Here is a 9,807-nt window from a genome sequence, read left to right as displayed (position 1 = left end):
GCAAAAAGAAGAAGTAGATAAAGCATGCTGATAGAGGAATTGCGTTCCATATTTTTGAGTCGGAAGATGTGGTTTTTTCGGTTCGAATCAACTGCGCCATCTTTTTCGGGCAACTTACATGATTGGGTAAATAATTGAAGCGGAATGACCTTAAGTTCGAGATTGGAAAGGTAGTACGTAATGATATTTAAGGAGCACTGAATGCGGTAGTATATTTTAAGGGTGTTTGATTCCTGGCGTTCATGCTAGAGGCCAAGCAGGCGAGTTTATTGTGAACAAGACCATGGATGGGGATTTTTGGCTCTACGAGACCTCTGATTGTTCAGCAGTAAAGCATTTGAATGGTGTCGAAGACGATTCCACCTGTAGCCTTTATAATGGTGAGATGCCTGATTCTGGACACCGGATCGTCACAACTACTCCATCGGTTGATGCAGTTATTGAAGAGAAGGGCGCCCTAATGTAGGACCGCTTAACACAGCACGCATTTGCATATTCAAGAAACTGGAGCACGGCACTTGCCAAGTCAGCCCCATTGCTGGAATAAACACACAAGTGCACCATAGGAGCTGTATGGAGAAATGAATAAAGTTTCCACCCTATGAAAATCATTATTTGTTGGGAAACCTCAGGCTTTTGTCAAAGATTTACCTCAAAACACCCTCCACACGCACAAAATGTCGGTCGATTGGTTGCGTGAAGAGTTGGAGTGTTTGGGATTAAAAATATTTATTTATGGATGGGTGGATCCAGGATGGATAAATGGATGGATGGATCTAGAACGGATGGATGAATGGAGGGATGGATCCAGGAGGGATCTTGGACGAATGGATACACAATGGATAGATCCAGGATGGATGGCTGGATTGATACGGGATGGATGTATAGGTGAATACGAGGTGAATGAAGTATCCACTTCCTCATCCTCCAAATCATGCTCGATGATGGGCTGCACTTCTTCCCGATTATGACCACGCCGAGCACCATCATCGCCTGATCACGAACCGATGGTCCAAATTTCACACTAATCTCTGTTTATCCCGACTCCTTCACCAACTTCTTGCAGTTTATACGCGCTCCCCTGCCCCCCACCTTGCACACTATGTGGGTCGTCAGTTGGATACTCAAGGGTCTCCCTCCTAGTAGGCGATGTCAGTCATCTTCTCCGGCACCGCTTCTCTGACAGCGACTTCGCAGGACTGCACAACATGCAGCCACTTGCACGTGAAGTGTGACGACTCCAACGATCCTTCTCATGTGACTAGCGCAATTAGGTCATGTCTGCTAAGTTAAGTCACATGCCACAGGGCTTACGATCTGTGATATTTCAGATACTTTGAAGCGCTCTTGAGTTATTACCAAAGCAAATTGAAGTTGAAAGATTGACTCCACAGATGGATGATTTGAACTGACCGCCTGGGCAAGACTTCAAGGTGTGGAACTCACCCCCTTCTAGTCTTTCAAGAAGATCTTCGTCCCTTTAAGGGTCACTTTTGGTCCGCAACTCCCGAGTTCTACTTCGTTGGCCTTACAGAGCTATTCAGCGCTGTGCCCTTTCTTTGGTGGGTCTTCCGAAGGCCGGCTACCTCATTTCATCCACTTATGGCAATACCCGTGTGAAGCTCTCTGTCTGGAAGTTCTTCCACTGACGTTGATCATGGAATGTCTTCCGGTCTCCAAATTATCGTAATATTGCCACTTGACCACGAGACAAGGTATTTCAATTCCCGAATGTCATGAAAGCGTCTTCAATAACTGGAAGACTAGTCTATGGTGACCTTAAGGGCGAGAAATGCAGGAAGAGGTGGTTTTCCTCATTCGATAAGTCTTGAAACCCTCCTTCGAAGTCCTCGTTTTTTGAATAGCTGGAAAATTGATTCAAAAGAGTAGGGCTTCAACTCCGCCACTTGTAAACCTTTCACTATCGTTTCCTAGCGGCTCAATAATGCAACGCATTATCGAGGAGAAGCGTCGCCAGCGTACCGTCTCCATCGGCAGCCTCGACGGGATGGTGATCACACGCGACAACGAGCTAATCGCCGCGCCACTGGTGGCGGATCGACCGCCCCTCCTCACCGCTGCCTCAATCACGCGCATATCCGAGGCGGTGATGCGCAAGATGGAAGCCCGTCTTGCCGCCTGTCAGGAGAGCGATGGTGATGGTGGTGATGGTAATAGTGGAGGCGGCGAGACACCGGTGCGGTGTGACTCGAACGTCTCGCAGCCCTCCTTGTCAAGGAAGTCATCCACCTTAGCAAACACCTCTCATGCTACTGGGGTGAGTTTTGGCGTCACCTTCAGAGGTGGAATTGTTCTTCCTTCCAAAGGCGAATACTGTAGGATGGGGAATTCTAAACCCTCTTTTACAAAGCCTCACTTGATCCTATAGTCGGTGCTTCTGAATCGTTAGTCAGAAAATCTTTTCCGCGGTTTCCGGTAGAACTCACTGCTCTGACTTGAGGGGACTTGCCAAGTGCCATTGTTTCTATGCCTCACAAAACGGCGCTTTTTATTATGCTCTGAATCACCCTATTTCCCTCAAGTCACTCGGCATTGGTTGAATGAAATGCTATTTGTGGATCCATTTGCAGCTCTTGAATGGTTCTTTGTGAAGAACCTGGAAGAGTTTAGGTGATCGTTGGTAAAATGGCTTTCCCCTAGTGGTATAACTATCCTTGCCCCTCTTTCTCGATGGAAATCGCTGCCACCATTTATGGGCACGATACTACTTATCTTCGATATAAGTAGCCGTCCGAGAGGCCAGAGATTCGACACCCTTCCAATTCTGACATTGCCATTTCAAGTCCAGCATTATTATTTCATCAAGTTTAAGAGTTTTTTTTTACTCATCCGTAATTTCCAGAACTCGCATTTTTTTGCCATTTCAGATGCTCATATTTAGATCTTCTATCTGTCTCCTTCAGCTCTCCCGTCTTAACCTTGTTCGCGAAAGCCTTCCTCAGCTGATTCAAAGCTATGTGCAATCTCAAGCCTCCATTGCAGTGCAAAACTACATGGCCAAGCAGCATCATCAGCTGCTCGCCCAATCTGGCGCCACCGCGGCTTCGGTTGGTGCATCCACCGCTGCTACGGTTGCCGTATCCGCGGGCGCTGCCAATCCTGCCATTGAGGCGACCGCTGCACTTGCAAATTCTCGGATGCGATCCATTAGCAATGCTACTAGCGTCTACCCCACGGCTGGAAGTAATACACCACAAACACAGAAGGTGGGTTAAGCTGTCTTTATTGAGAAGAGACCTTTAGAAGTCCTTCTAGGGGGAACTAAAGTGCATGTTCAAAGGTTGGAAGCACCTGAGACCGATTGCGCTCTGGTGGATTTAAAGTCGAGCACATTTTTAGCATGAAATGTCCGTTTTATTTGTGGAGCAAGGTTGATTGCCAGGCGATACTACTGATTGCCACTTCATAAGTAGCTATTAAGACACCCACGGTAATGACATCTGCCATAGGTGGGGCCACAGGGTACACATGAGTGTACGGCTGACAGTCCACATACAATTAACTAAAACCCACTTGTTTTTGCTTTACTAATAGACGAGGTCACATACTACTGACGTACGTGATATAAGTAGCTAATCCTCCCCCCGACTTAACTTTGAGACTGGTTTGCTACTGATAGCCTCATATAAGTAGCCACCACAGCCCCTTCGAATTAAGGCTTGCAAGTGTAGCAGGCGGCCTAGATGTTCAGGGCCATAATCATACCACTGATTTGCTTCATGGAAGGGGGTGATTCACTGTGGTTCAAGTGAGATTAGGGAGGGGAGTGATACTGACCCCTCCTAAGCAGGCCGTTAGCATCTCCAAATTTGCTTCTGCTTTGCCTTTTGCTTATGTGTGTGTGTGTGTGTGTGTGTGTGTACGTCTGAGAGTGATGCTTTGCATGCAAGTGGTGTCATTCTTTCTACCCACTCGCAATAACGCCAACAACAATAACCAGGCTCGTGCGTTGTCCTCGCTGCTGCAAAGTCGGGAGTTAACGGTAGCGACGGTGGAGGTGCCGTCGCCAGGGCCGCCGCGTCGTTTCTTTGTACCCTCTTCTGCCTGCGCCTCGGAGGTAGGTTGATTGTCTGGCTTTGCTGGAATGCGTTGGTTGCTGCCGCTTTGAGTTGCTTTGCCTGCATGTTTAAGCGTACTGGTAGAGACTGCTTCTTACTCCTAGATTGGCCATTCGACTTTATTGTAGCGCGACGGACTCTTCTCTGGCTGCATAATTAACCGATATTTTTAGCTTATACTCTTTACCAAGGGAAAACAGGTTGAGATTTATTGCTTGCTCTTGAGTGACCGCTCTGGTAAACGCTCTGAAAAGTGTTACTTAAATACTCTATATAAGTAGCTACTAGCAGCATTGGCAACTATCAGTAGCATGTTACCAACCAAATCAGTAACTTAAACCAGAGACACAAGCTGTTGCCTATTTCCAGTGTCTCAGTCTCCGACGAACCATTTCGGATGCCAGTATCACTTCCTCCAACCGGGGAATGCAGGTGCCTTTGGAGATCCAACAGGAGGTGGCCGAACTTCTAGACGGAGAGGTGCGCACCGAGGTACAGCATAGACTGCGTCGCGAAATGATGCGTCCGCAGTATAAAAAGGATCTCTTTTTCACTGGATCAGCCTTGCAGCTGAATCACACACCGGTGTCTGCAATTCCGCTTCGAGATGCTAGTAATGTCTGGGTGAGTTGTTTTGGATTCCTCGCTTATTGTTTGCTTGATTCGAAAGGCTCGTCACATTCCCCATCTCCTCTTTCCTCTGTAGGCCATCCGCGATCAATCAAACTGGGACATCGGCCCCATCTCACCTGCCACTCACCACCCTGCCGCTACTCCCAATGCCACCATTTCCACCCGTGGCTTCTGTCCAGAGACAGACAGCACCACAACGGCCGTGGTCATCGCCAACACTCCTGTCGTCGCCCCGACCATCGACCCTAAATCCTCCATCACCTCAGCAACAACCACTATCCACCAACAGCACCAAAATAATCCGAATCAACTGCTGTCGAAGTTATCACAGACAGGTGGCAAGTGCGCCGGAGACGCTGTGCGTGTTGTCATGGACTATGAGGACGAGGGAGACGACATTATTTCCATTCCTCTCCCAATCGGAAAGAGATTTGGCTGTTCCAATCCAATCTTGACCTTTCTGGAGGAGTTACTGGCACCGGGACTACTTCTCAGTCCCACCTTCATTTGTCTCCTGTTGTCGAATGTCTTCACAATGTGGGGTGGGTTGAATTATTCTTCGGCTTTGTTTTTGTATTTCTTGTAATGCCAATTTTGCTTTGAAGTCCTTGTACTTCTGCGCTCCTCTACCGATCTTTCCACCTGTCCATCCATTCTCTATTCATCCATCCGTCTATCCTGCCAACTTTTCTAGGTCTCGTCATTCCTTACTTTATGCTACCCGACATGGTGGCGGAGAACAACTGGACACCGCATGAAGCCGGTTCCCTAATCTCCTGCATTGGATTCGCCAACACCATTGGTCGCTGCATTGCCAGTAAGAAGTTACCCTCCCCTGTCCTCTCCATTTCATCAACCGAGTTTGTTCACTCACCCGTCCTGCTTTCCCTTTCTTTCAGCACTGTACATCGAAAAAGGTGAGCGGTTTGTTTGTTTGACCTTTGAACGAGAGCGACGGCTGGATGGTGTGAAGGTCATGGTATTTTCTTCGAAAAGCAAAGGAAAGATGAGGAGATCCAAGGGGAAAAGTTAGTTAAACAGATGGATGGCAACAAGGTTGTTTGGTTGTAGAGATATTCCTCACTTCTTGAAAGCACGTCAAAAGTAGGTTTGCTGACTTGTGATGGAAAGTGGTTTTTGTACCTCCACGTGCATTAGTCCTCAATGATCCACCACACATTCTACAATTCTATCAAGGCACGAGCAGTCCACCTCCTGTTGCGCATTGAACCGTCACTTGGTAGTCGTATAGACTGTGGCGATTTCAATCTTCCAATAGATAGCACCTCCTTTCAGTCATGGGCTATCAGTCATTCAACCTGGGCTCCTCCTCTCGATGCTATGCTGCCTATTTCCAGTGCATTGTCTTCTCCCCTAAACTCCATGTTGAGATACTTATCAGTGCCTACAACCAAAATTGAGGCTGATCAGGGGTTTTTGAAGGTCCACAACACAATGTCTCGTCTCCTCGTAGGTTTGTGCGCTTCTCCCTGCATCTCCTCTGTGGATTCGTGTCGAGCTCTCTTCTGGCTTCTTCATCCAACCTTGGCAGAGCTTCTTTCTCAGCGGGGTCCTCCCTGCTCTGATGGAGAGTTTTGCAGCATCCTACTTATTCATTTTCCCATCTGCCTTTGAAGTGGGAATTGAGGGACTTTTATGTCAGGAGGTAGACGGAGGTCATAGCTAACTTCTGGATCCATAACTCAGTCCTCCAGCTCGGCAATCTGTCTCTAGTGGTTCAGCAAAGTCACTTGATTAAAATCTCACCGGTGATTTTCAGGCCATTGGATTCTTGTCATTTCTGAGGGCGATGAATTTGACAAGCATCTTGTGGATTGGTTTACACTTTAGGTGGATTTTTGTCGGCTTTTTACTTTGCCTTGGTTCTTGAATGTGGAGCAGCTTTTCTCCGGTCGAACAGACAAAAGTCTTGGGAATAAAGCCGTAGATCACGCAGGAGGGTGAAGAGATGCTCATTGGCCTCCCAGGATCCAAAGCTCGCCTTTATGGCAAAGGTGGTGATGCTGGAGGGCTGAAACAGCTAGCGTGGTACACAAGGGAGCCAGGAGGTAAGTTTTCGGATGACATTACCTCTGTGAATCGGTGTGACGCCCCCACTCCTTCCTGATGTTGAAGGAGGGCACAATACCCCTACCGGAACTGTATTGTCGACGTACAGGAGGGGAGCCCGGGGGGGATACTGCCATCGTCTGGTGGGCATGCTGCCCAGCAAATGTACAATCCGCGAAGTAAGCGTCGTCCGCTGCGTTTCCCTTGGTAAACCCACCGCGTCGGCCATCATAAAGTAGTCGGTGCCGTAGGACAAGCATCCACCAATCAGCTGCGCCGGTCATCCAATTTCCATGCAACTGACGAGGTACTTGACCGCAGCGGCAATGATTTCACTCAACAACTCTACGTAATCTGCAGCTCTGTCCTGTTTGAAACGGGGTCTGGCATGGCTCCGTGGAGATGAGGTTTCTCACCTCAGTACTGTCCAGCCATATCTGTCAAGGAGGTTCTATCCAGACATCCTTGACATCTTGCATGGACGGTAGACAGCTCCGTGACGACCTTTGCCGGATGGTTTACGGCTAGTGTCTCTTCCGCTGCAAAAATAGCGTTCCTGCAGACTACGGGACTGGGGTAGTTGCCGAAGGTGGATGTCCTTTTCAACCTTTCCGTTGAGGGTCGTCACAAATCCTCCCATCCACAGTAGATGTCCTTCTTCTACCCGGTCAATGTTTAGCATTCAGTAGTAGGAATTGAGGCAGCTGTCCCTCAGAATTGGATCCGCTGCCCATCGCCACCAACGTAATGCCTCGAATCATTCCAAAAGTCGAAAGAGGGAAATGTATTTCCGACAGATGTAATGGACTGTCCGCCCGTCGAAATGTATTAGCCTGAGGACCTTTTTATCCCTTTATTTTGTCTATCTGCCTGTCTAATCATGTCTTTCACTGTTTCTGCCTCCTCACTCCCTGGCCTCTTCCACCAGCCTGGTCTAGCCATTACAAGTGGGCAGACTGCCTGCGCGTGAACGTGGCCTCCCTTTTTCTGGCCGGAGTGGCGTGCGGGATGGCACCGCTAGTGGGACGTAGCTACAACCTCCTCATCTGTTTCGGTTGTCTCTTCGGTCTCTTCTCCGGTGCGTCTGCATTTCTCCCTCACCTCTCGCCTCCTCTCTACACCTTCGTTCATCCATTGTCTCGTTCCATTATCCTCTGCTTAAACATTCACCCACGCACCCACCTCCGTATCCATCAAGTCATCCACCTGGTGGATCTCTCGTTGTCTCCTTCTCTTGCACCTATCCACTCATCGCCAGTCCTTTCCCTCCCGTATTCACTTTCATTCTTCTACGTCTTGCTCCACTATTTACAAAAGTTGGCTTCACAATTAAAGGCTTCTTCATTTCCTCTCCCTCCCGCCCCCCTTTCATCCTGCAGCCGTGGTGGTCTCTCTCAAAAGCATCCTTGTGGTGGAGCTCTTCGGATTAGACAAACTCACCAATGCCTTTGGTCACATGCTTGTCCTTCAAGGCGTTGCTAGTATCGCTGGCACGATCATCGGTGGTACGTTTGCACAACAGTGACAAAAATTGAAGGAAAGGTCAAGTCGGCAAACAACTCCACTTCCCTCTTTTTCTCTTTCCACAGGTCATCTGTTCGACACTCTAGCCTCGAAAGCACCCGATTTCACTCCATTGCTCAATTCAAACACTCCCCTTGTCTATGCCGCAGAAACATGTTTCTACTTCGCTGGCGGTAGTTTCCTGCTAGCCGCACTGTTTGCCAGTTCTTTGCGTTACCTAGCAAATCGCGAGGTCATCTCGGCAACGTACACCACAACCGGCCCCGGAGTTGTTGGTGGCGGCGGTGGTGGTGGTATCTACGTGGACGATTACTTCGATTACGGTGAAGGCGGAGCAGCAGCAGCAGAAGATGGGTCCGCTGTTATTGGGGGCGTTGCTTCTCTCCCTCCACCTACTTCTGTCACTGAGCCGGGGACAGGAAATACCTCTGAATCTACCGTGAATCTGGCGCAGTCACCGGCACCGCCACAATTGCAACAACCACAACCACCACCTTCATCACTACAACCGCCTTTCGATCCCGGGATCGTGGGCTATGTTGGCGATGCTGGGTCGTCTGGAGGCGTAACGGCGACGATGATAGAAGCTGTGGAACCTCCCCTGCCACCCCCACCTCCTCAGCCGACTATCCCAGATCCTTCAACAATCCTCTCTCCGGCTCCACTGCCTTCCAGCCTGTTCATTACGCCAACAGAGACGGAAGCTCAACCGCAAATTCAAGCTCCAGTGGACCTCGGAGGTCTGGATGCTGATTCAACCCTTGGTGGCGCTGTGGTGGAAGGTGGAGGTGGGGGAGTTGGGGAAGTGTTGTCGGAGGAAGACAGAGGTGAAGTGATAACGACAGCAGGAGTACCAATGGGAAATCTGCCCTCTAGATCAACGATTCAGCCTCAGCCACCACAGACGCAGGCAGCAACGGATTCAGGACTGGCGTGGAGTGCCCCCAGCGGTGCTCCGGTTGTGGCAGCAGTGCCTGCTAGCACGACAGCCGAGGTGCGTAAATCGACTTCCATTAAAGTTGATCTGATGTTACAAATTTCTTCTTTGGGGATTTGAAAGTAGATTCCCATTGATGAACGACGTCATTCGTTCCATCAACTTCATTCGGATAGTAGCAGTTTACATTTCTTGCATTAAATTTCGAGATTTGGTGAAGGGGTGTCCCTATTGAGGGTAGCTTTCCGACGTCAGTGTTGTTGGTTTTCTACTTTTAACCTTGAAATCTAGGCCGAATCAAATATGCATCTGTTAACCGTCTATGGGGATCCATTGCATCCGCGAAATTCTCTATTGTCCTCTCCTTCATAGGTGAAGGCGACTTTAGTGGCTGAAGAGCCTGCTCTAGAACCAGTGAAGGAGGAAGAGGAGGAGGAGGAGGAGATGGAGGAACAGCCATTGGTTCCATTAGCGTCGTCGCTGCAGCCACCTCCACCGTCTTCCGATATTGACGAGTCCTCTTCTACGATGAAGAAAGACACGGAGACGGTTGCCATGACATGA

At 49.1% G+C, this 9,807-nt stretch overlaps 1 protein-coding gene across 1 annotated transcript in view; it reads left to right on the top strand. All coding sequences in view use genetic code 11, as the record gives it.

Annotated features, from left to right (window-relative positions):
* Positions 1 to 9,807, top strand: part of EGR_09870 (Monocarboxylate transporter) — a gene marked incomplete at both ends in the record, with an annotated part of 21,969 nt that extends 12,162 nt beyond the window's left edge. Inside the window, 13 exons of the mRNA XM_024499119.1 lie at positions 250 to 462; positions 1,936 to 2,278; positions 2,925 to 3,227; positions 3,962 to 4,078; positions 4,449 to 4,703; positions 4,786 to 5,254; positions 5,407 to 5,529; positions 5,612 to 5,685; positions 6,661 to 6,781; positions 7,711 to 7,860; positions 8,162 to 8,287; positions 8,372 to 9,300; positions 9,616 to 9,807. Of these exons, the coding sequence (XP_024346465.1) occupies positions 250 to 462; positions 1,936 to 2,278; positions 2,925 to 3,227; positions 3,962 to 4,078; positions 4,449 to 4,703; positions 4,786 to 5,254; positions 5,407 to 5,529; positions 5,612 to 5,685; positions 6,661 to 6,781; positions 7,711 to 7,860; positions 8,162 to 8,287; positions 8,372 to 9,300; positions 9,616 to 9,807 (3,415 nt within the window). The remainder of the gene's footprint in view (positions 1 to 249; positions 463 to 1,935; positions 2,279 to 2,924; positions 3,228 to 3,961; positions 4,079 to 4,448; positions 4,704 to 4,785; positions 5,255 to 5,406; positions 5,530 to 5,611; positions 5,686 to 6,660; positions 6,782 to 7,710; positions 7,861 to 8,161; positions 8,288 to 8,371; positions 9,301 to 9,615) is intronic.

Source organism: Echinococcus granulosus, assembly GCF_000524195.1.
Source record: "Echinococcus granulosus chromosome Unknown EG_S00172, whole genome shotgun sequence".
Lineage (NCBI taxonomy): Eukaryota > Metazoa > Platyhelminthes > Cestoda > Cyclophyllidea > Taeniidae > Echinococcus > Echinococcus granulosus.
Note: the sequence above shows the minus strand (reverse complement) of the source record. Positions and strands in the feature narration are given on the sequence as shown.